This window comes from Cetorhinus maximus, chromosome 10 (assembly GCF_964194155.1).
Source record: "Cetorhinus maximus chromosome 10, sCetMax3.hap1.1, whole genome shotgun sequence".
NCBI lineage: Eukaryota > Metazoa > Chordata > Chondrichthyes > Lamniformes > Cetorhinidae > Cetorhinus > Cetorhinus maximus.
The window spans coordinates 26,598,057-26,625,211 of NC_135888.1; the positions used below are offsets into that span (position 1 = coordinate 26,598,057).

The following is a 27,155-nucleotide window of genomic DNA, read 5'->3' on the forward strand; positions in this document are numbered from 1 at the left end:
GTGTTTAAAGTGTGATGTGTGTGTTTAATCTGTGATGTGAATGTTTAATGTGTGATGTGCATGTTTAATGTGTGTTGTGCATGGTTAATGAGTAAGGTCTGTGATTAAAGTCTGTTGTGTGTGGTTAATGACTGATGTGTGTGTTTAATGTGTGATGTGTGTGTTTAATCCGTGATGTGTGTGTTTAATGTGTGATGTGTGTGTTTAATGTGTGATGTGTGTGTTTAATCCGTGATGTGTGTGTTTAATGTGTGATGCGTGTGTTTAATGTGTGAGGTGTGTGTTTAATACGTGATGTGTGTGTTTAATGTGTGATGTGTGTGTTTAATGTGTGATGTGTGTGTTTAATGTGTGATGTGCGTGTTTAATGTGTGATGTGTGTGTTACATGTGTGATGTGCATGTTTAATGTGTGATGTGCGTGGTTAATAAGTGAGGTCTGTGTTTAAAGTATGATGTGTGCAGTTAATGAGTGATGCTTGTGTTTAATATGTGATCTGTGTGTTTAAAGTGTGATGTGTGTGGTTAATGGGTGATGCGTATTTAACATGCGATGTGTGTGTTTAATGCATGGTGTATTTAATGTGTGATGTGTGTGTTTAATTTGATGTGTATGTTTAATGTGTGATGTGTGTGTTTAATTTGATGTGTGAGTTTAATGTGTGATGTGTGTTTATGTGTGATGTGTGCGTTTAATTTGATGTGTATGTTTAATGTGTGATATGTGAGTTTAATGCATACTGTGTTTAATGTGTGATGTGCGTGTTTAATTTGATGTGCGTGTTTAATTTGATGTGTATGTTTAATGTGTGATGTGTGTGTTTAATTTGATGTGTGTGTTTAATGTGTGATGTGTGTGTTTGATTTGATGCATATGTTTAATGTGTGATGTGTGTGTTTAATTTGATGTGCGTGTTTAATTTGATGTGTATGTTTAATGTGTGATGTGTGTGTTTAATTTGATGTGTGTGTTTAATGTGTGATTTGTGTGTTTAATTTGATGTGTGTGTTTAATGTGTGATGTGTGTGTTTGATTTGATGCATATGTTTAATGTGTGATGTGTGCATTTAATTTGATGTGTGTGTTTAATGTGTGATGTGTGTGTTTGATTTGATGCATATGTTTAATGTGTGATGTGTGTGTTTAATTTGATGTGCATGTTTAATTTGATGTGTATGTTTAATGTGTGATGTGTGTGTTTAATTTGATGTGTGTGTTTAATGTGTGATTTGTGTGTTTAATTTGATGTGTATGTTTAATGTGTGATTTGTGTGTTTAATTTGATGTGTATGTTTAATGTGTGATGTGTGTGTTTAATTTGATGTGTGTGTTTAATATGTGATGTGTGTGTTTAATTTGATGTGTATGTTTAATGTGTGATGTGTGTGTTTAATTTGATGTGTATGTTTAATGTGTGATATGTGTGTTTAATGCATGCTGTGTTTAATGTGTGATGTGCGTGTTTAATTTGATGTGCGTGTTTAATTTGATGTGTATGTTTAATGTGTGATGTGTGTGTTTAATTTGATGTGTGTGTTTAATGTGTGATTTGTGTGTTTAATTTGATGTGTGTGTTTAATGTGTGACGTGTGTGTTTGATTTGATGCATATGTTTAATGTGTGATGTGTGTGTTTAATTTGATGTGTGTGTTTAATTTGATGTGTGTGTTTAATGTGTGATGTGTGTGTTTAATTTGATGTGTATGTTTAATGTGTGATGTGTGTGTTTAATTTGATGTGTGTGTTTAATGTGTGATGTGTGTGTTTAATGTGTGATGTGTGTCTGTATCTAAGAGAGAGAAATGATCTGGGTAACTGTAATCCAACTAATTTAAAGTCTGTTGCGGACAAACTCTTAGAATCCATCATTTGAGATACATCAACTGAATAGTTTAATCAAGACTGGGAGCAGATTTATTAAAGGCAGCTTATATTTGACAAGCTTAATAGAATTTTTAAAGAGGTGACTTGAATGCAGTTAGTGGAGTGGCAGTTTCTGAGGCTGTTGGTGTGAATGCAGTGTGGACACTCCATGGCAGAACCAGTAATGCAGTAAATCCATCTCAGACTCAGACCTGAACCCACTCATCCCAGACTCAATAATGCTTTGGGGCCTCAGAATATTCTGTCTGTTCTTCACAGAATCACAGAATCTTCACAGTGCAGAAGGAGGCCATTCAGTCCATCCTGTCTGCACTAACTCTCTAAAAGAACATTCTACCCAGTCCCACCCCCTGCCTTATCCCCGTAATCTTGCACATTCTCTCTTTTTCAGGTATCAATCCAATTCCCTTTTGAATACTTCAATTGAACCTGCCTCCAACACCCTCTCAGGAAGTTCATTCCAAACTCCAACCACCTTCTGGGTGAAAAAATTGTTCCTCACATCACATTTACTCCTTTAGCCAAATATTTTGAATCTGTGCCCTCTAGTTCTTGATGTTCTCTTGAGTGGGAACAGTTTCTCACTATTTACCCTGTCCATGCCCCTCAGGATCTTGAATACCTCTATCAAATCTCATCTCAGCCTTCTTTTCGCCAAGGAAAACAGTCCCAATCTATCCAAACTATCCTCGTAGCTACAGTTCTTTATCCCTGGAATCATTCATGTGAATCTGCTCTGTGCTCTCTCCAATGCTTTCACATCCTTCCTCAAGTATGGCGCCTAGAACTGGATGCAGTACTCCAGATGAGGCCTAACTAGTGTCTTATACAAGTTCAACATGACCTCCTCACTCTTGTACTCAATGCCCATATTTATAAAGCCTAAGATACTGTATGCTTTAGAAACTGCTCTCTCAACATGCCCTGCCATCTTCAATGATTTATGTACATATATATTAAGGTCCCTCTGTTCCTGCACCTCTTTTAGAGGCTCTCCCTTTTTTTATACTGTCTCACCATATTCTTCCTGCCAAAATGAATTACCTCACAGTTCTCTGCATTGAACTTCATCTGCCACTTGTCTACCCAATCCACCAACACGTCTATGTCCTTTTGAAGTTCAAGGCTATCTCCATCACAGTTGACAACATTTCCAACCTTCGTATCATCCGCAAATTTTGAAATCATGCCCTGAACTCCACTTTCTAGGTCATTAATGTATATCAAGAAGAGCAAGGGTCCCAACACTGACCCCTGGGGAACTCCACTACAAACCTTCCTCCAACCTGAAAAACAACCATTTATCACCACTCTCCAGGCAGAATATTGCACTCGTCGGATGGGCGCGCGCCCGAACTTGCTGCGCCCCTAGCCAAGCTGTTCCAGTACGGCTACAACACTGGCATCTACCTGGATATGTGGAAAATTGCCCAGGTATGTCTTGTACACAAAAAGTAAGACAAATCCAACTGGGCCAATTATTACCCAATCAGTCGACTCTCCATCATCAGTAAAGTGATGAAAAGGGCCATCAACAGCGCTACCAAGTGGCACTTGCTTGGCAATAGCCTGCTCACTGATGCCCAGCTTGGGGTCTGCCAGGGTCACTCAGCTCCTGACTTCATTACAGCCTTGGTTCAAACATGGACTATAGAGCTGAACTCCCGAGGTGAGGTGAGAGTGACTGCTCTTGGCGTCAAGGCCACATTTGACCGAGTGTGGCATCATGGAGCCCTAGAAAAACTGGAGTCAATGGAAATCAGGGGGGAAACTCTCCACTGGTTGAAGTCATACCTAGCACAAAGGAAGATGGTTCTGGTTGTTGGAGGTCAGTCATCTCAGCTCTAGGACATCACTGCAGGAATTCCTCAGGGTAGTGTCCTTGGCCCAACCATCTTCAGCTCCTTCATCAATGACCTTCCTTCCATCATAAGATCAGAAGTGGGGATGTTCGCTGATGATTGCACAATGTTCAGCACCATTCGTGATTCCTCAGATCCTGAAGCATTCCTTGTCCAAATGCAGCAAGACCTGGACAATATCCAGGTTTGGGCTGACAAGTGGCAAGTAACATTTGCATCACACAAGTGTCAGGCAATGACCATCTCCAACAAGAGAGAATCTAACCATTGCCCCTTGACATTCAATGGCATTACCATCACTGAATCACCCAATACCAACATCCTAGGGGTTACCATTGACTATAAACAGAACTGGACCAGCCATATAAATACTGTGGCTACAAGAGCAGGTCAGAGGCTAAGAATGGTGCGATGTGTAACTCGCTTCCTGACTCCCCAAAGCCTGTTCACCATCTACAAGGCACAAGTCAGGAGTGTGATGGAATACTCCCCTCTTGCCTGGATGAGTGCAGCTCCCACAACACTCAAGAAGCTTGACACCATCGAGGACAAAGCAGCCCCGCTTGATTGGCACCCCATCCACAAACATTCATCCCTCCACTACCGAAATACAGTAGCAGCAGTGTGTACCACCTACAAGATGCACTGCAGGAACTCACCAAGGCTCCTTAGACAGCACCTTCCAAACCCACGACCACTACCATCTAAAAGGACAAGGGAACATGGGAACACCACCACCTGGAAGTTCCCCTCCAAGTCACTCACCATCCTGACTTGGAAAAATATCTCCGTTCCTTCACTGTTGCTGAGTCAAAATCCTGGAACTCCCTCCCTAACAGCACTGTGGGTGTACCTACAGTACATGGACTGCAGCGGTTCAAGAAGGCAGCTCACCACCACCTTCTCAGGAGCAATGAGGGATGGGCAATAAATGCTGGCTTAGCCAGCAAAGCCCACATCCCGTGAATGAATGAAAAAAAACACCCTTTTTGAACAAAGTGTAATACTCGCAATTCTCCAGTCCTCCGGCACCACCCTGTGTCTATGGAAGACTGGAAGATTATCACTAGTGCCTCTAAAATTTCCACTCTCACCTCCCTCAGTATCCTCGGTTGCATCTCATCTGGTCTGGTGCCTTATCTATTTTAAGTAAAGATAGCCTTTCTAACATCTCCAGCTCCTCAATTGTAAATTCCTCGAGTATACCAGTTACCTCCTCTCTCACCTCGGCCCGTGTAACACCTTCTTCCTTTGTAAAGACAGATGCAAAGTACTTGTTTAATCCCTCTGTTATTTCTCCTGCCTCCACGAGCAAGTCTCCTCTTTTATCCCTATTCGTCCCGACCCTTTCTTTTATCCTCCTTTTATTATTTATATGCTTATAGAAGATCTTGGGATTCCCTTTTATGTTCACTGCCAGCCTCTTTTCGTGCTCCCTCCTTGCTTTTCTGATTAGTTTTTTCATTCCCCCTCTGGTACTCCTATATTCAGCCTGATTCTCCATTGTATTTTCTACCTGATATCTGTCATACATGCACTTCTTCCTTTTCATCTTCACCTCTATTTCTCTCATCAGCCAGAGTGTTCTAGGTTTATTTGCCCTACCTTACCCCTTCAAGGGAATACACCTTGACATTGCCTGCAATAACTTCTCTTTGAAGGTGGCCCATTGTTCAGCCACTGTCTTTTCCGCCAACATTTGATTCCAACTCACTCGACTCAGATGCATTTTGATCTCATCGAAGTTGGCTTTCCCCCAATTAATTATCCCTGTTTTGGATTGTTCCTTGTCCTTTTCCAAGCCAACCTAAACTTTATGATACAATGGGTCACTGTCCCCCAAATGCTCTCCCACTGATATTTGATCCACTTGGGCCAATTCATTCCCCAGAACCAGGTCCAACAGCGCCTGCCCTCTTGTTGGACCGGAAACATACTGCTGCAGAAAATTATCTTAAACACATTCCAGGGAACTCTTGCCCCTCTTGTCCCTTTGCACTATTCCTAATCCACCCTACATTTGGATAATTGAAGTCCCCCATCACAATTACTCTATAATTCTTGCAGCTCTTTATAATTTCTTTGCAAATTTGTTTCTCTACACCCCCTCTACTTGTTGGCGGTCTATATACTACACCGGCCAATGCTGTTGCACCTTTCTCATCCAGAGAGATTCTGTCTGTGACCCCTCTGGAACATCCTCTCTCTCCAGAACTGTAATACCATCTTTAATCAATGCTGCCACTCCCCCCACCTTTGGATTACTAGTTCAATAAGGTAAAACAAAAACAGAATTACCTGGAAAAACTCAGCAGGTCTGGCAGCATCGGTGGAGAAGAAAAGAGTTGACGTTTCGAGTCCAACATGACCCTTCAACAGAACTGAAGTATAGTTAGGAGAGGGGTGAAATATAAGCTGGTTTAAGGTGGGGGGCGGGGGGAGAGAGAAGTTGAGGGTGGGGTGGTTGTGGGGACAAGCAAGCAGTGATAGGAGCAGATATTCAAAAGATGTCACAGACAAAAGGATCAAAGAGGTGTTGAAGGTGGTGATATTATCTAAGAAAAGTGCTAATTAAGAATGGATGGCAGGACACTCAAGGTACAGCTCTAGTGGGGGTGGGGTGGAAAGATTGACAAGGTATTAGTTGTAGATTTAAAAATAATGGAAATAAGTGGGAAAAGAAGAATCTATATAAATTAGTGGAAAAAAAAGGGAGGGGGAAGAAACGGGGTGGGGATGGGGGGAGGGGGAGTTTAAGATCTAAAGTTGTTGAATTCAATATTCAGCCCGGAAGGCTGTAAAGTGCCTAGTCGGAAGATGAGGTGCTGTTCCTCCAGTTTGCGTTGGGCTTCACTGGAACAATGCAGCAAGCCAAGGACAGACATGTGGGCAAGAGAACAGGGTGGAGTGTTAAAATGGCAAGCGACAGGGAGGTTTGGGTCTTTCTTGCGGAAAGACCGCAGGTGTTCTGCAAAGTGGTTGCCCAGTTTATGTTTGGTCTCTCCAATGTAGAGGAGACCGCATTGGGAGCAACGAATGCAGTAGACTAAGTTAGGGGAAATGCAAGTGAAATGCTGCTTCACTTGAAAGGAGTGTTTGGGCCCTTGGACGGTGAGGAGAGAGGAAGTGAAGGGGCAGGTGTTGCATCTTCTGCGTGAGCATGGGGAGGTGCCATAGGTGGGGGTTGAGGAGTAGGGGGTGATGGAGGAGTGGACCAGGGTGTCCCGGAGGGAACGATCCCTACGGAATGCCGCCGGGGGCGTGAAGGGAAGATGTGTTTGGTGGTGGCATCATGCTGGAGTTGGTGGAAATGGCGGAGGATGATCCTTTGAATGCGGAGGCTGGTGGGGTGATAAGTGAGGACAAGGGGGACCCTATCATGTTTCTGGGAGGGAGGAGAAGGCGTAAGGGCGGATGCACGGGATATGGGCCGGACACGGTTGAGGGCCCTGTCAACGACCGTGGGTGGAAAACCTCGGTGAAGGAAGAAGGAGGACATGTCAGAGGAGCTGTTTTTGAAGGTAGCGTCATCAGAACAGATGCGACGGAGGCGAAGGAACTGAGAGAATGGGATGGAGTCCTTACAGGAAGCCGGGTGTGAGGAGCCGTAGTCGAGGTAGCTGTGGGAGTCGGTAGGCTTGTAATGGATATTGGTGGACAGTCTATCATCAGAAATTGAGACAGAGAGGTCAAGGAAGGGAAGAGAAGTGTCAGAGATGGACCATGTGAAAATGATGGAGGGGTGGAGATTGGAAGCAAAATTAATAAATTTTTCCAGGTCCCGACGAGAGCATGAAGCAGCACCGAAGTAATCATCGATGTACCGTAGAAAGAATTGTGGGAGGTGGCCGGAGTAGGACTGGAACAAGGAATGTTCCACATACCCCATAAAGAGACAGGCATAGCTGGAGCCCATGCGGGTACCCATAGCCGCACCTTTTATTTGGAGGAAGTGAGAGGAGTTAAAGGAGAAATTGTTCAGTGTGAGAACAAGTTTGAGGTATGTGGAACATTCCTTGTTCCAGTCATACTCCGGCCACCTCCCACAATTCTTTCTCCGGTACATCGATGATTACTTCGGTGCTGCTTCATGCTCTCGTCGGGACCTGGAAAAATTTATTAATTTTGCTTCCAATCTCCACCCCTCCATCATTTTCACATGGTCCATCTCTGACACTTCTTTTCCCTTCCTTGACCTCTCTGTCTCAATTTCTGATGATAGACTGTCCACCAATATCCATTACAAGCCTACCGACTCCCACAGCTATCTCGACTACGGCTCCTCACACCCCGCTTCCTGTAAGGACTCCATTCCATTCTCTCAGTTCCTTCACCTCCGTCGCATCTGTTCTGATGATGCTACCTTCAAAAACAGCTCCTCTGACATGTCCTCCTTCTTCCTTCACCGAGGTTTTCCACCCATGGTCGTTGACAGGGCCCTCAACCGTGTCCGGCCCATATCCCGCGCATCCGCCCTTACGCCTTCTCCTCCCTCCCAGAAACATGATAGGTTCCCCCTTGTCCTCACTTATCACCTCACCAGCCTCCGCATTCAAAGGATCATCCTCCGCCATTTCCACCAACTCCAGCATGATGCCACCACCAAACACATCTTCCCTTCACCCCCCCTGGCGGCATTCCGTAGGGATCGTTCCCTCCGGGACACCCTGGTCCACTCCTCCATCACCCCCTACTCCTCAACCCCCACCTATGGCACCTCCCCATGCTCACGCAGAAGATGCAACACCTGCCCCTTCACTTCCTCTCTCCTCACCGTCCAAGGGCCCAAACACTCATTTCAAGTGAAGCAGCATTTCACTTGCATTTCCCCTAACTTAGTCTACTGCATTCGTTGCTTCCAATGCGGTCTCCTCTACATTGGAGAGACCAAACATAAACTGGGCGACCACTTTGCAGAACACCTGCGGTCTTTCCGCAAGAAAGACCCAAACCTCCCTGTCGCTTGCCATTTTAATACTCCACCCTGCTCTCTTGCCCACATGTCTGTCCTTGGCTTGCTGCATTGTTCCAGTGAAGCCCAACGCAAACTGGAGGAACAGCACCTCATCTTCCGACTAGGCACTTTACAGCCTTCCGGGCTGAATATTGAATTCAACAACTTTAGATCTTAAACTCCCCCTCCCCCCATCCCCACCCCGTTTCTTCCCCCTCCCTTTTTTTTCCACTAATTTATATAGATTCTTCTTTTCCCACCTATTTCCATTATTTTTAAATCTACAACTAATACCTTGTCAATCTTTCCACCCCACCCCCACTAGAGCTGTACCTTGAGTGTCCTGCCATCCATTCTTAATTAGCACTTTTCTTAGATAATATCACCACCTTCAACACCTCTTTGATCCTTTTGTCTGTGACATCTTTTGAATATCTGCTCCTATCACTGCTTGCTTGTCCCCACAACCACCCCACCCTCAACTTCTCACTCCCCCCGCCCCCCACCTTAAACCAGCTTATATTTCACCTTTCTCCTAACTATACTTCAGTTCTGTTGAAGGGTCATGTTGGACTCGAAACGTCAAATCTTTTCTTCTCCACCGATGCTGCCAGACCTGCTGAGTTTTTCCAGGTAATTCTGTTTTTGTTTTGGATTTCCAGCATCCGCAGTAGCTTTTAGCTTTTTGTTTTTAGTTCAATAAGGTAACCACTCTGCTGCTGTACCCAACCAGCAATGTTGCTGCCTTCTTAAGAACCTGTGAAACAAAGCTGCAGTGAGATTATCTGATTGTTGCTGGAGGTTGGAACCACGTCACAACATGGCTGGCCCTCCTTAATATAATTTTACTGTCAAAGCGATTTCTCTTCACTGCTTTCTTAGGAAAAGGACTTATTCAGAGACACAGTGAAAAGGAACTTTTTAAATAACATGAAACATTGAGAAGAAAAGGTAAATAAACATGATTTGTAGTTTCACACGTTAAAAATTGTCAGAATTGTTATGATCATTGTGCAATTTTAGTGACAAGCCCCCAGAAGGTTTGCTCTCTGACGGGAGTGTCACTGTTACACTAACTGTCCTGTGTCACAGAGCTGGCCTGATTCCACACCGCGCTGTACTGCAGCACAGGATTTAAGATCACATTGAAGATGAGCAACTTCGTCTTGCAGCTCTATCTGGCTTTGCCCCTGTCTTTGCAGCATCCAACAGATTACTAAAGGCCTTCCTACAATCTCTGATTTAATTTTCAGGACAAGCCTTCAATAGCTCTGTTTTCTTCAGTATCAATTTTCCAATTCTCTTCTTCATTTTCATCGTTCTGCCTACACAATTAAGACCAGGAATCCATGCAAATCTGCACACTCACATCACAGTAGCTCAGCTCCAGGTGATGTCACACAGCTCTTAAAGAAACTGAAAATTTCAGACAGAATTTATTAGAACAAATCTTCAATGAAGATTAAACGGTTTCTCTCTCAATGGAGACTGATGTACTCTGCTACTAAAAACATCAAGGATCAATCTTGTACAGATCTAAGTGGGATGAACAATAAATGCTGATGTAGCCAGTGACACCCACATCCCTAAATGTATTTTAAAAAAGGTCTTTTGCTTAGGGGCAGGAGAGATAGGAATAGGAAGACATCATTCAACAACAACGATATGGATCACTCCTTTATTCTTATTTGATTTTACTGAGTGGCTCACTTGACCATTAGGCAGTTAGGGGTTAACCACATTCCTGTGGGTCTGGAGTCACATGAAGGCCAGAGGAGATATTTACAGATTTCCTCTCAAAGTTCATTGGTGAACCAGATGGGTTTTTATTACAACCCCAGTATTAATGAGGCTAGCATTTTATTCCAGATTTATGAATTAATCTTAGATACTCCCAGCTGCTGTGGTGGCAACTCACATCTTTAGGGCATTAAGTAAAATCTCTGGATTACTAGTCCAGTAACATTATCATTACGCTACCATCCCACAATGCAATCAATGTAATAATAGAATACCCAGGCATTAAAAGACAAAAAGATAAAAGCAAAATACTGCAGATGTTGGAGGCCTGAAATAATAACGGAAAATGCTGGAAAAACTCAGCAGGTCTGACAGCATCTGTGGAGAGAGAAACAGAGTTAACGTTTCGAGTCCGTGTGACTCTTCTTCAGAGCTCTGGAGAGTGATAAGGACTCGAAACGTTAACTCTATTTCTCTCTCCGCAAAAGCGGCCACACCTGCTGAGCTTTTCCAGCATTTTCTGTTTTTGGCACGAAAGCGCGGAAGGAGAAATTAAGGATAGGAATCCAAAAGCTTGGGCAAAGAAGGAGGTTTCAAGGAATATCTTAAAGGAGGAAATCAAGTTAGAGAGGTGCAGAACACGAAGGGCGGAATTCCAGTCCATAGGTTCCTGGCAGCTGAAGGCAGGGCCACCAGTGGTGGAGCGATTAAAATCAGGGAAGAAACCAGAATTGGAGGAATGCAGAGATCCCGGAGGGTTGTAGGGAAATGGACAGCAGAGTTTTGGATGACCTTACGTTTATGCAGGGTAGGATATAGGAGGTCACATAATAAAATATCAGAAAACTGGGGCAATGGTTAGGGTAGATCTGTCACTGCACAACACTAGGGTACAGCACTGATGGGGACAGGTCTATCACTGTATAACACTGGGGTGCAGCATTGGTGGGGTCAGGTCTGTCACCGTATAACAGTGGGGTACAGTACAGGTGGAGACAGGCCTGTCATTATATAACACTGGGTAGAGTGCTGGTGGGGACAGGACTGTCACTGTATAACACTGGAGTACAGCACAGATGGGGACCGGTCTGTCACTGTATAACACTGGGGAACAGTGCTGGTGGGGACAGGTCTGTGACTTTATAACACTGGGGTACAGCACTGGTGGGGACGGGTCTGTCACTGTATAACACTGGGGTACAGCACTGGTGGGGACAGGACTGTCACTGTATAACACTGGGATACAGCACTGGTGGGGACAGGACTGTCACTGTATAGTAGTGGGGTACAGTACTGGTGGGGACAGGTCTGTGACTGTATAACACTGGGGTACAGCACTGGTGGGGACAGGACTGTCACTGTATAACACTGGGGTACAGCACTGGTGGGGACAGGACTGTCACTGTATAATAGTGGGGTACAGTACTGGTGGGGACAGGTCTGTGACTGTATAACACTGGGGTTTAGTGCTGTTGGGGACAGGTCTGTCACTGCATAACACTAGGCTACAACACTGGTGGGGAGAGGCCTGTCACTGTATTACACTGGGGTACAGTGCTGATTGGGGCAGGTCTGTCACTGTATAACACTGGGGTACAGTGATGATTGGGACAGGTCTGTCAATGTATAACACTGGGGTACAGTGCCGGTGGGGACAGTTCTGTCACTGCCAAACACTGGGGTACCGTGCTGGTGGGGACAGTCTGTTACTGAATAACACTGGGGTTTAGTCCTGGTGAGGACAGATTGGTCACTGTATGGCGCTGGGGTATAGTGCTGGTGGGGACAGGTCTGTCATTGTATATCACTGGGGTACAGTACAGATGGGACAAGTCTGTCACAGTATAACACTGGGGTACAGGACTGGTGGGGGTCGATTTGTCAATGTTTAATACTGGGGACAGTGCTGGTGGGGACTGGTTGGTCACTGTATGACACTGGGGTATAGTGCTGATGAGGACAGTTCGGTCACTTTATAACACTGGGATAAAACACTGGTGGGGACAGGTCTGCCGGTACATAACACTGGGGTACAGCATTGGAGGATGCAGGTCCGTCACTGTATATCACTGGGGTACAGTGCTGGTGGGGACAGATTGGTCACTGTATAACACTGGGGTAAAGTACTGGTGGGGGCAAGTCTGTCACTGTAGGGCACTGGGCACAGGCTGGTGTGGACTGGTCTGTCACTGTATTACACTGGGGTACAGTGCTGATCGGGACAGTTCTGTCACTCTAAAACATTGGGGTTTAGTACTGGTGGGGGCAGGTCTGTCAATGTATAACACTGGGCTACAGCACTGGTGGGGACAGGATTGTCACTGTGCAACACTGGGGTACAGTACTGGTGGGGACAGGTCTGTCACTGCCAAATACTGGGGTATAGTGCTGGTGGGGTCGGTCTGTCACAGTTTAGCACTGGGATACAGTACTGGTGGGGACAGGTCTGTCATTGTGTAACACTGGGCTACAGAACTGGCGGGGACAGGTCTGTCATTGTGTAACACTGGGGTACAGTACTAGTGGGGACACGTCTGTCACTGTATAACACTGGGGTACAGTACTGGTGGGGACAGGTCTGTCACTGTATAACACTGGGGTACAGTACTGGTGGGGATGGGTCTGTCACTGTATAACACTGGGGTACAGTACTGGTGGGGACGGGTCTGTCACTGTATAACACTGGGGTACAGTACTGGTGGGGACAGGTCTGTCACTGTATAACACTGGGGTACAGTACTGGTGGGGACGGGTCTGTCACTGTATAACACTGGGGTACAGTACTGGTGGGGACGGGTCTGTCACTGTATAACACTGGGGTACAGTACTGGTGGGGACGGGTCTGTCACTGTATAACACTGGGGTGCAGTACTGGTGGGGACGGGTCTGTCACTGTATAACACTGGGGTACAGTACTGGTGGGGACGGGTCTGTCACTGTATAACACTGGGGTACAGTACTGGTGGGGACGGGTCTGCCATTGTGTAACACTGGGGTACAGCACTGGTGGGGACAGGTCTGTATAAAAAGGATGCATCACGATGGACACTGGTCTGTTACTGCTTTGGGGGAATTTAGTTTGGTGGGTTAAGAGTTAAGAAATGTTTTTGAGTAATTGCAGTGCGTTAAACCAGTAGATTTGGCCCTCGTTTTGATACCTGTCTATTTCAGATGTATTGATAATTGAGAGTGAGCTGTGACCTGTTTTAATTTGGTTGTCATGGAGATGGTTGTTGCGCAATCTGCATCTCTGGCGGCGGGGGGTGGAGTGTGAACAATTGTGTTAACACAATCTGTTCGTTACACATTTCTACATTGATGGTCTGATGGACAGTAGCTACAGAAACAGTTTAAATTGTCTTGTTTTCTGTTTGTTTCTCTTATACAGGTTATAATTGGCCTGTGCGGATGGGTAATGGGGGAGAATGGTTTCCTGTGGGGGTGGGGAATGGGAGGGAGGGGATCCTGTGGGGGTGGGGAATGGGAAGGAGAGGTCCCTGTGGGGGTGGGGAATGGGAGGGAGGGGTCCCTGTGGAGGTGGGGAATGGGAGGGAGGAGTCCCTGTGGGGGTGGGGAATGGGCGGGAGGGGTTCCTGAGGGGCTGAGGAATGGGAGGGAGGGGTTCCTGAGGGGCTGAGGAATGGGAGAGTAGGGTCCCTGTGGGGCTGGGTAATGGGAGGGAGGGTCTCTGTGGGGGTGGTGAATGGGAGGGAGGGTCTCTGTTGGGGTGGGTAATGAGAGGGGGGGTCCCTGTGGGGGGTGGCGAATGGGATGGAGGGGTCCCTGTAGGGGTGGGTAATTGGAGGGAGGGGTCGTTGTGGGGGTGGGGAATGGGAGGGAAGGGTCCCTGTGGGGGTGGGTAATGGGTGGGAGGGGTCGTTGTGGGGGTGGGGAATGGGAGGGAAGTGTCCCTGTGGGGGTGGGGAATGGGAGGGAGGGGTCCCCGTGGGGGCGGGGAATGAGAGGGAGGTGTCCCTGTGGGGGTGGGGAATGGGAGGGAGGGGTCCCTGTGGGGATAGGGAATGGGAGGCAGGGGTCCCTGTGGGGGTGGGGAATGGGAGGGAGTGGTCTTTGTGGGGGTGGGGAATGGGAGGGAGGGGTCCCTCTGGGGGTAGGGAATGGGAGGGAGGGGTCCCTGTGGGGGTGGGGAATGAGAGGGAGGTGTCCCTGTGGGGGTGGGGAATGGGAGGGAGGGGTCCCTGTGGGGGTGGGGAATGGGAGGGAGGGGTCCCTGTGGGGGTGGGGAATGGGAGGGAGGGGTCCCTGTGGGGGTGGGGAATGGGAGGGATTTGAAAAAGATGAAATGACAATCCCACTTGATGATGTCATCAGTTTCATTAACATATTTAGAGGGACTGTACCCATCCTGCGGGTGTACCTCACAGCTTAAGAGTAAACAAAGCAGCAGAATCCACGTGCGTAAATCACTGTGGCCATTTGAACTGTCTGCTCACCTGGATTACCCCAGGTTGGGTTGATATCAGTCTTAAAGTGTCAGCAGGCAATTTGACCGTGGGTGGCATCACAAGTGCAATGAATCATATTGTTTGGGATCGTATGTATTTGGAGCCTTTTATTTGTGAGAAAATTGTTGCATCATCGTAGTCAAGGTAACTGGATGCAGAGCAACCTTCCATTGTCATAGTAACAGGCAGAGAATGGTGATTGGGTGAAATTGCTATGACAATACGGTGCAATGTGTCAGTAACATCAGCAGGTGGCGGCAGTGCCTGTGGTTCCAGATGTGCTGTTTATATTTTCCAGCCTCTTATTGAGACACAGGAATATTTGTGAACATTTGGTGATGTGAGCCTGTGTGAAGAAACTTGCCCTGGTTATTACCCAGCAAGTGGCAGGTAATTTGTTCTGTGTTTCTGTCTGCAGTCTGGCCTCGTTATGTTTATGATGTTTATCGTCTGTTTCTGAGGAAGAATTTCTTTGTGTAAAATCAAAGGGCTGTTTTTGGGTTGAGGAGACTGATGATTAGAACTCACTTTCATTTGGCTTGAAATTCACTGTTACACAAACAAAAACCCAGGCAGAAATTGTGAGCAGCACCAACTGAGAAGCTGCAGAAAGGCAGACACTGTGAACAGGGCAGAGACAGGGAAATCTCAACTGGAAAAAGCGGAAGTCATTTGACATGGAGCATTATTAGAACATGGGCAGTTCCTGTCAGGGACAATCACATCATTAAAGGGGAATTGGTTAAATGTTTATAAAGGAAAAAGATGAAGAAAACTGTGAAAGGAATGGGTAAATGTGATTGAAGTCTAGAGCCCCACAATTAATCCCAGCACAGGAACGATGAACCAAAAATATCTTCCTTCTGTGCTATAAGATTCTATGATATTATAACCAAGGAGAGAGACAAACTGATTTATTTGCAATTAGAAGCCTCTTTTCCAGTACCTGACTGCACCGTGTCCCGAGCTAAGATTGCCATCCCAGCACCTTTATTTTCTGATCACCAACCGCCACAGAAAAAGCCGACAGTGAAGAATGTGGTGATTTGGGGAAACTACAAACTGTCATATTGAGAAAAAGTAAACAAAAACTGGAATGTATTTTATAAAATTGGAATAGTTCATGAACACTCCCAGGGATCTACCACTCCAGGTACAGCACACTCCAGATATCATTCCTTCTATCAGTGGGCAGAGCGGCCTCCTGGCTGGGAATGACTGAATTAACCATTTCAGGGAATGGCTGGATTGAACTTTTTTGGGAATGGCGGATCGACCATTTTTGGGAAGGGCCAGACTGACCATTGGTGGGAATACCTGATTGACCATTTTAGGGATCTGCCGGATTAATCATTGGTGGGAATACTGGATAGACTATTTTTGGGATTGGCTGGATTGACCATTGGGAATGCTGGACAATAATTGCTGAGAATGCCCATCTTGACCATTGTTGGGAATGCCGAATTGACCATTTTTGGGAATGGCTGGATTGACCATTGTTGGGAATATCAGAATGACCATTATTGGGAATACCAGATTGACCATTTTTGGGAATACCAGAATGACTATTGTTGGGAATGCAAGATAATTTTTGGGAATGGCCAGTTTGACCATTTTTGGCAACGGCTGGATTGAATATTTTTGTGAATGGCCAGATTGACCGTTGCTGAGAATGGCCGGATTGACCATTGTTGGCAATGGCCAGATTGATCATTTTTGGGAATAGACAGATTGGCCAGTTAGGAATGGCGAATTGAGCATTGTTGGGAATGGATGGATTTACCATTGCTGGAATGGTCGGATTGACCATTTTGAGAATACCGGATTGACCATTGTCGAGAATACCGGATTGACCATTGTCGAGAATACCGGATTGACCATTGCTGGGAGTGGATGGATTGACCATTTCTGGGGATGGCTGGATTGACCATTGTTGGGAATATCAGATTGCCCATTGCTAGGAATGCTGGGATTATTCCTGACAGAACATTAATATTTGGAGCTTTCCTCTCTTAATTTCAAAGTTTAATATTCTCCTTTTGTCGAAAGCTGTCACTGCCTCACTCTCTCCTTGAATTTCCTGTCCTCTCTTTTACAGGTTGTTAATGGAGAGCTGGTCGAATGACAGCCGGGACTGTGGTCATCACAGGTGGAATATTGGCTACAGTTATTCTGCTCTGTATAATCATCGTGTTGTGTTATTGCCGCCTGCAGGTCAGTGTTAGGATAACCTGCAGGCCTAAAGTAAAGCCATCTTAAACAAATAAACCCAATGTTTTATAGTCCATTCCCGTTCCCCAAAAAACAGCCATGGAATGGTAGCTGGGGGTAAAACCACATGTTTTCTTGTTGTGTTGAAATATACAAAACGTATAAAGTTTAAGGTAAGTGTATCTTAGAAATATTTAGGGCTTGATTTTAACTCCATGGCAGCCCCCTTTGGGAGAAGAAAGTTTCTCTGGGAACATTGATGAGCCAATCTGTGAGAGGCAAGCTGAGGTGACGAGAAGTTATTGAGGTGGGGGGTGGGGTGATCAAAAGCTTGGGAAAGAGGTAGGTTTGAAGGAGGATACCAAAGGAGGGGAGAGAGGAAGAGAAGTTTAGGGAAGGTAAGTTTCCATCAGACTGGAAAGTAGCAAATATAACCCCTCTATTCAAGAAGGGAGGGAAGCTGAAAACAGGAAACTGTAGGCCAGTTAGCTTGATGTCTATTGTAGGGAAGGTGTTAGAATCAATCTTTAACGAGGTTATAGCTGGGCACTTAGAAAAACTCAAGGTAATACTAAACAGTCAGCATGGTTTAGTGAAAGGGAAATCTTGTTTAACCAATTTATTGGAGTTCTTTGAAGGAGTAACATGCGCTATGGATAAAGGGGAACCTGTAGACTTCCAGAAGACAATTGATAAGCTGCCACATCAAAGGTTATTGCGGAAAATAAAAGCACATGATGTACGGGTTGACATATTAGCACGGATAGAAGATTGGCTGGTTGGTAGAAAGCAGAGTATGCATAAATGGGTCATTTTCGGATTGGCAGGATGTGACGAGTGGAGTCACGTAAGGGTCTGTACAGGGGCCTCACCTTTTTACAATTTACATCAATGACTTAGATGAGGGGAGTGAAGACATGGGAGCTAAATTTGCAGATAACACAAAGATAGGTAGGAAAGTATGTTGTGAAGAGGACATGAGGAGGTCGCAGAATATAGATGGGTTGAGTGAGTTGGCAAAAATCTAGCAGATGGAGTTTAATGTGGGAAAATGTGAAGTAGTTCACTTTAGCTGGAAGAATAAAAAAGCAGAGTATTACTTAAACAGAGAACAGCTGCAGAATTCCGAGGTGCAGAAGGATCTAGGTGTTCTAGTACGAGTCACAAAAAGTTAGTATGCAGGTATTGCGAGTAATTAAGAAGGCGAATGGAAATCTATCCTTTATTATAAGAGGGGTTGAACATAAAAGTAAGGATGTTATGCTTCAGTTATACAGGGCATTGGTGAGACCGCACCTCGAATACTGTGTGCAGTTTTGGTCTCCTTATTTAAGGAAGGATGTAAATGCATTGGAGGTGGTTCAGAGGAGGTTTACTAGATTGATACCTGGAATGAGTGAGTTGTCTTATGAGGAAAGGTTGGACAGACTGGGCTTGTTTCCACTGGAGTTTAGAAGAGCGAGGGGTGATTTGATTGAAGTATACAAGATCCTGAATGGCCTTGACAAGGTGGACATCGAAAGGATGTTTCCTCTTGTGTCCAGAACTAGGGGCCACTGTTTTAAAATTAGGGGTTGCCCTTTTCGGACAAAGATGAGGAGAAACTTTTTCTCTCAGGGTTGTGCGACTTTGGAATTCTCTTTTTTTCATTCATTCACAGAATGTGGACCTCGCTGGCTGGGCCAGCATTTATTGCCCATGCCTAGTTGCCCTTGAGAAGGTGGTGGTGAGCTGCCTTCTTGAACCACTGCAGTGCATGTGGTGTAGGTACACCCACAGTGCTGTTAGGGAGGGAGTTCCAGGACTTTGACCCAGCGACAGTGAAGGAACAGCGATATATTTCCAAGTCAGGATGGTGAGTTACTTGGAGGGGAACCTCCAGGCGGTGGTGTTCCCATCTATCTGCTGCCCTTGTCCTTCTAGATGGTAGTGGTCGTGGGTTTGGAAGGTGCTGTCTCAGGAGCCTTGGTGATTTTCTGCAGTGCATCTTGTAGATGGTACACACTGTTGCTACTGTGCATCGGTGGTGGAGGGAGTGAATGTTTGTGGATGTGGCGCCAATCAAGCGGGCTGCTTTGTCCTTCTTCAGCGTTGTGGGAGCTGCACTCATCCAGGCAAGTGGGGAGTATTCCATCGCATTCCTGACTTGTGCCTTGTAGATGGTGGACAGGCTTTGGGAAGTCAGGAGGTGAGTTATTTGCCACACAATACCTAGCCTCTGACCTGCTCTGGTAGCCACAGTATTTATATGGCTAGTCCAGTTCTGTTTCTGGTCAATGGTAACCCCCAGGATTTTGATAGTGGGGGATTCAGTGATGGTAATGCCATTGAACATCAAGGGGCGATGGATGGATTCTGTCTTGTTGGAGATGGTCATTGCCTGACACTTGTGTGGCGCAAATGTTACTTGCCACTTGTCAACCCAAGCCTGGATATTGTCCAGGCATTGCTGCATTTGGACATGGACTGCTTCAGCATCTGAGGAGTCATGAATGGTGCTGAACATTGTGCAATCATCAGCGAACATCCCCACTTCTGAACTTATGATGGAAGGAAGATCATTGATGAAGCAGCTGAAGATGGTTGGGCCCAGGACACTGTCCTGAGGAACTCCTGCAGTGATGTCCTGGGAGCTGAGATGACTGACCTCCAACAACCAGAACCATCTTCCTTTGTGCTAGGTATGACTGCAGCCAGCGGAGAGTTTTCCCCATGATTCCCATTGACTCCAGTTTTGCTAGGGCTCCTTGATGCCACACTCGGTCAAATGCTGCCTTGACGTCAAGGGCAGTGACTCTCACCTCACCTCAGGAGTTCAGCTCTTTTTTGTCCATGTTTGAACTAAGGCTGTAATGAGGTCAGGAGCTGAACGGCCCTGGCAGAACCCAAACTGGGCATCAGTGAGCAGGTTATTGCTAAGCAAGTACCGCTTGATAGCACTGTTGATGGCCCCTTCTATTACTTTACTAATGATGGAAAGTAGACTGATGGGGCGATAATTGACCTGGTTGGATTTGTCCTGCTTTTTGTGTACAGGACATACCTGGGCAATTCTTCACATAGCCGGGTAGATGCCAGTGTTGTAGCTGTACTGGAACAGCTTGGCTAGGGGCGCAGCAAGTTCTGGAGCACAAGTCTTCAGTATTATTGCCGGAATATTGTCAGGGCCCATAGCCTTTGCAGCATCCAGGTTTTTCAGCTGTTTCTTGATATCATGTGGACTGAATCGAATTGGCTGAAGACTGGCATCTGTGATGCTGGGGACTCCAGAGGAGGCCAAGATGGATCATCCACTTGGCACTTCTGGCTGAAGATTGTTGCGAATGCTTCGGCTTTATCTTTTGCACTGATGTGCTGGGCGCCCCCATCATTGAGGATGGGGATATTTGTGGAGCCTCCTCCACCAGTGAGTTGTTTAATTGTCCACCACCATTCACAACTGGATGTGGCAGGACTGCAGAGCTTAGATCTGATCCATAAGTTGTGGGATTGCTTAGCTCTATCACTTGCTCCTTATGCTGTTTGGCACACAAGTAGTCCTGTGTTATAGCTTCACCTGGTTGAGACCTCATTTTTAGGTATGCCTGGTGCTGCTCCTGGCATGCCCTCCTGCACTCTTCATTGAACCAGGGTTGATCCCCTGGCTTGGTGGTAATGATAGAGTGGGGGATATACCGGGCCATGATGTTACAGATTGTGTTTGAGTACAATTCTGCTGCTGCTGATGGCCCACAGTGCCTCATGGATGCCCAGTCTGTCCGAAATCTATCCAATTTAGCACGGTGGTAGTGCCACACAACACGATGGAGGGTATCCTCAAAATGAAGGCGGGACTTTGTCTCCACTGTGACTGTGTAGTGGTCACTCCTACCGATACTGTCATGGACAGATGCATTTGCGGCAGGCAGGTTGATGAGGATGAGGTCAAGTATGTTTTTCCCTCTTGTTGGTTCCCTCACCACCTGCCGCAGACCCAGTCTAGCAGTTATGTCATTTAGGACTCGGCCAGCTCGGTCAGTAGTGGTGCAACTGAGCCACTCTTGGTGATGGACATTGAAGTCCCCACCCAGAGTACATTCTGCGCCCTTGCCACCCTCAGTCCTTCTCCAAATGATGTTCAACATGGAAGAGCACTGATTCATCAGCTGAGGGAGGGCAGTACATGGTAATCAGCAGGAGGTTTCCTTGCTCAGGTTTGAACTGATACCATGAGACTTCATAAGGTCCAGAGCCGTTGTTGAGACTCCCAGGGCAACTCCCACCCGACTGTATACCACTGTGCCGCCACCTCTGCTGGGTCTGTCCTGCCGGTGGGACAGGACATGCCCAAGGATGGTGATGGTGGAGCCCGGGACAATATCTGTAAGGTATGATTCCGTGAGGATGACTACGTCAGGCTGTTGCTTGACTAGTCTGTGAGACAGCTCTCCCAATTTTGGCACCAGCCCCCAAATGTTAGTAGGAAGGACTTTGCAGTGTCGACAGGGCTGAGTTTGCTGTTGTCATTTCCGGTGCCTAGGTCGATGCCGGGTGGTCTGTCCGGTTTCATTCCTATTTTGTGACTTTGTAGTGGTTTGATATAACTAAGTGGCTTGCTCGGCCATTTCAGAGGGCATTTAAGAGTCATCCACATTGCTGTGGGTCTGGAGTCATGTGTAGGCCAGACCAGGTAAGGATGACAGATTTCTTTCCCTATAGGACATTAGTGAACCAGATGGGTTTTTACAACAGTCGACAATGGTTTCATGGTCATCATTAGACTTTTAATTCCAGGTTTTTATTGAATTCAAATTCCACCATCTGCCGTGGTGGGATTTGAGCCTGAGTGCCCAGAGCATTCCACTGGGTCTCTGGATCACTAGTCCAGTGACAATACGACTACGCCATCACCTCCCCACAAAAAACGTTGCAGCAATAGCTGTGAACCAGGAGGTAGAATGGAGAAGGAAACCTGGTGAAATTGAAATCACTGGGGAAGTGGTACTGAGCAAACTGATGGAGCTGCAGCTGGCAACTCTCCGGGTCCTGATGGACTTCATCCTAGGGTCTTAAAAGAGGTGGCTAATGAGGTAGTCAATGCCTTAATGTTAATTTTGCAAAATTCCCTAGATCCTGGAAAGGTTCCATCAGATTGAAAAGTAGCAAATATAACCCCTTTATTCAAGAAGGGAGGGAGGCAGAAAACAGGAAACTGTAGGCCAGTTAGCTTGACGTCTGTCGTGGGGAAGATGTTAGTATCGATCATTAAGGAGGCTACAGCTAGGCATTTAATAAACTCAAGGTAATTGGGAAGAGTCAGTATGGTTTTGTGAAAGGGAAATCATGTTTAACCAATTTATTTGAGCTCTTCAAAGGAGTCACATGTGCTGTGGATAAAAGGGAGTCTGTAGACGTTCATATATTCGTATTGGAATAGTCAAATCTGGAGGTAACAAAGGTATGGATGTGAGTTTCAGCAGCATGTGGACTGAGGCAGAGTATAGTTAGGGCAATGTTACAGTGCTGCAAGTAGGCGGTCTTGGTTTTGGAGCAGATTTAGAATGTTCATCACAGTTTTACGATCCCTGTATAGAAACTGGAAACCAAAATAACCAAATTTACTGAATGATCTCCAAATGACAAAAGCACCAACAAAATTCCATTTTTTGCAGTTTTTACTTTAACACGAATCAGAACAAATACAAATTACACGTGAATTAACAGCCAGGTGATATTTCAAATCAAACTGTAAATTTTATTTTAAAAAATTGATACAACAAAGATACATCTTACCCGCATCATTCCCCACGCAAATGTGGCACAACATAGCTACACAGTTCTACAATATGTTGTTTTTTATTCACAGTATTGAAGGTAGGTCAGGAGTTCTGCCTAACAGCTTTCACCTTAAAGTTTCATGGATACAATTATCATCAGCGAGGCACACTTCTACTGTCTCCCTTGGGTCACAACAGTCCTGATGGTGTAGCTTTCCAACATTCCTTTTTAACCGACCAACCAATAACACCGCGGTTCACAGTTTGGCTACTTCTGGGAAAACATCCAGCTCTGTAGCACCTCTGAGCTATTCACACAGCTTTCCGGGTTTTATGTCCTTTTAGCCAATTCACACAGTACTTGTCTTTTCTGCTAAACAGAAAAACTGACCTCCTCCTGAGAGATTTGCTCTTTGTGTGCATCTGAGCACTGATCACCTTCAACCTCCAACTCCTCTGCTTGTAGCTCTTCTTTGTGTCTGCAGCTTTCCTTTACACATGCCTTGTCACATAGCTTTTGGTCTGCGCTTCCTTCCTGTTGTTACTGCTTTCAGGTCAAGGGCTGCCAGGTTACATGGACTAGTATTTCTTATTAAGCAAGAAAATTACAATTTATCCTTTTACAATTGATGCAAACTTGTAAAAATCCTTTCCAAACATTCTTAAAAACAATTAGATTTCACAGACAAATGTTCCTTACTTTACTGGTTCCGGGTCAAAGGTCACCACAATAGCCAAATATGATACCAAGGTTGTGAACAGTCAGGTTCAGCTTCAGACAGTTGTCATGAGAGGGATGGAGTCAATGGCTAGGGAACAGGGTTTGTGGTGGATTAGGAAATGGTCAGCAGAGTTTTGGTTTAGTTCAAGTTTCTGGGGGATGCTGTGTATATAGGTGGCTGCCCAGGAGAGCATTGATATATCTAAGCCTGGAGCTAACAAAAGCATGGATGAGTGTTTCATCAGTAGATGCACTGAGGTGGGGCAGAAATGGGGCAGACAGTGGCTGGGGAGGAGGACACTGTTGGTACCAGGGAAAGGAGTTTGTGGCAGGGACTGGAGAGAGTAGCTTCTGGACCCCCAATATTTAGGTGCAGGAAATTTCTGCCCATCCAATAACGAATGTTGGACAAGCAGTCTGACAAACCAGAGACAGTGGAAGCATCGAGAGAGACCTTGGTGAGGTAGGGCTGGGGTCCTAATTCCATTTCTTTGCATAATTTTGTTAATGCTGTTTGTAAATTATACATCTTGAGTGCAGCCCTGGTATGCTTGCCTCTGATATTTTTTCCTCTTCTGCCTATGGAAAAATACATAGCATTGGGCAGAAGTAACTAGTAGGTGGCAACTTGATGTGACTGAATGGAGCAGGCTCACTGGGCCAGATAGCCTTTTTCTATCTGTCTGCCATAAGTTTGTAACTACACAGAATATCAGAATTCAAAGCACTGTCCAGCACCTGATGCATTAGCTTCTGTAGAGCTGTGTGCTGTGTGCTATGTTTCTGTCTGTGGGAGCTTGATGTGCAGAAATTGACTGCTGCATTATTACAGTACTTGATTGGTGATGAGTTGTTCTGGGATCTTTAGGTGTTGTAATTGCAAGTCTTACTTTTTCTTTACAGTATTATTGCTGCAAGAGGGAGGAATGGGATGGTGATGAGGAGGAACCAGATTTTGCAGTGCACTCACGTCTGCCGGCTGCTTACTACAATTACAGCGCTGGAAATGGTCTTAACTTCAGTTCTATAGCCTACCCCCAGGATCACTCTCATCCTGGAGCTCTCTGTTCCCACTGCAAGCCACACTTCCATAGCCATCAGATTGCAGAGATTGGGAATGGAGGTGAGAGTGTGAGCTATAACACTGTGAGTGAAGAGGAGTTGGAAATGCTAACAATTCCCAAGGACCTGCCCATGAGCAGGGCCAAGCTGACAAGAGATGCTTTCAGCAGAAGTCGAAGTATCAGCACTGATGTATGAAGATGTTTGTTACTCAAGGGTTTATACAACAGCAGTTGTATAAACAAGGCCACTAGTTTATATCTTTCATGGGAAATGAATGGAATCATTGAATGCGATTCCTGAAACACCAGTAAAATTCTTGCAGTCCCAAATGATAGAAACAGAATCGGTTCAATCACTGTAAAACCAATGGCCTGAATATAAAGAACAAAGTATAATTTATACAAAAGTTTTATTAATGCATTATGTGTTAATTTAATCTTTGAATGGATAAGGTCTATCTGATTTCATCTCTTTGGTTTACTCCTCTCCTGTTTTTATGTTCTTATCAAGTGGCCTGATAAATTGTGAAGTGAATTTTTAATAAGGATGACAGTGGTTCATGTTAATGTTTCTTTTCTATCTATGATCTGATGGTGTGACAGAAGTTAATGGGTGGTTAATGATGTACTCAAGAGCGCTGATTAACTCTACATTGTTTAGGATCTGGTTTTTAGAGACTTTTCTTAGATTGGTTATTATTGTTCAAGTCATATGAATAAACCAGAGAACCTTGTGAATGAAAACAAATCACAGTTCAGCACTCTATCATCTTCATCAGACTTGGATTCACATGAATATTTTTGTTTTCTTATTTTGGGATTTTAATGACGTTTAGAGAATTCCTGGAGGAAACTGGGAAAGAGGCAGAAATGGCAGGCAGGATAGCCAGAAATAGAAATTGTTCACTAAATTGTTCAAATATAAATTTATTTTTACTTATTTAGCCCTAAATCTGAAATTGCCCATTCAGAATTCTTCTAAACAAGTACAAGCAGCTCATAGACTTCTCTGTCACTAGGATTGAGACCATCCTATCAGTTGTCTTTGCCATGCCACTTCAGTCCTCCGCCTCACCATCATACTTTCCCTTAAAATTCACTCACTGTTCTTGAACTGAACTCATACCTTTATCCAGTTTCTCTCATATCTCCCCTCATGCCCTCTCTGAGCTCATCCTGTCCATGACATTCAGCTCCTGCTCTGTCAACCCTTTTCCAACAAAACTACTCTCTACCCAACTTCCCTCCTGATCCCCATCTTCGCTGATATTGTTCATTGCTCTCTCTCCTCACAGATAATATCCCTCTTCCTTTCAGGTCTGCCTTCATATCACCCCAGCCCTAAAAAAAAACCACTTTGACTTATTTGATTTTTGCAAACAAGGCCCCATCTCCAACATCCCTTTCCTCTCTAAAATCCTCAAACATGTTGTCACCTCCCAAATTCTTATCTGTCTTTTGCATAACTTGTTGTTGAACCCATTCAATCAGGTTTCTGCCCTGGCCACAGTATTTAAATGGCCTTTACTAAAATCACAAATCGTATCCTATGTGACTGTGGTAAAGTATCCCTCCTCATCATTCTCTGCCTCTTTGCAGCCCTTAGTATGGTTGGCCACACCATCCTCCTCCAACTCCTCTCCTCCACTCCACTCCACTCTTACCTATCTAGTTGTATCCAGAGATTTCCTGGCCTTATTACCTCTGGAGTTTCTTCCCATCCTTGGGTACTTCCCATTCGAATCTACATGCTTCCCCAGGCTGACTTCATCTGAAGAACAGAGCAAAATTTCAATGGTTCTTAACCACTTGCAGAGGGGAGGCCAGCAGAGAGTTGGGAACTGAGCGGAGCAAACTTTGCCATGGCTCTTTAACTCAACCATGGCATCCAGCTTCCAGCTCTCCCAAATAATCACAGGCTACGGACATGGTGATGACCCACACTTGTCAAAGGAGGTATTTCTATATAAAGATACCCTGGCATGGATCAGAATGACTCCATGGCAGATTGATTATTGAGGTTTCATCAATCAGAAAAACAGGAGTGCAACATGGGAAGGCTTCCCCTCCTCCATCTGATTCTTTGACTCTTCCCTGGAAGCCCCGCTGAAGGCTAAGAGGATCCGCAGATTAATGTTCCCTGGGCTGTGGTCCCTCAGAACTGGATTCAGTGCCGCAAGAGGTTCAATGACCTGATCAGGGCAGAATTGGTGAGTGGCATCCCAGGTTCAAATGACAACCCCCACACTCTGAATTCCCCAGTACTCTCCAGCACAGCACACTTCAATCCAACACACCTTATAACTCAACTCATTTATTTCTCTTGAGGCACCATACATCTCCATCTGAGCAGCAAATACTCACATGCACCCACATTGTCATCTCACAATCATCTCTCACATTCAACCTCCACAAATGTTGTCATTCCATCCTCATCTGATTAACTTCTGTCATTGGGAAAATGCTACAACCCATTATTAAGGAGGCAGCAGCAGAA

The 27,155-nt window shown here is 45.4% G+C and overlaps 1 protein-coding gene across 1 annotated transcript in view; it reads left to right on the plus strand.

Annotated features, from left to right (window-relative positions):
- The window catches only part of LOC144685587 (protein FAM163B-like), a 30,647-nt gene extending 5,276 nt beyond the window's left edge, over positions 1-25,371 (plus strand). The window contains exons 2-3 of the mRNA XM_078550255.1: positions 17,005-17,120; positions 24,498-25,371. Coding sequence (XP_078406381.1) covers positions 17,028-17,120; positions 24,498-24,854 — 450 coding nt within the window. The 5' untranslated portion in view covers positions 17,005-17,027 and the 3' untranslated portion in view covers positions 24,855-25,371. The remainder of the gene's footprint in view (positions 1-17,004; positions 17,121-24,497) is intronic.
- Positions 25,372-27,155: the final 1,784 nt, after the last annotated feature.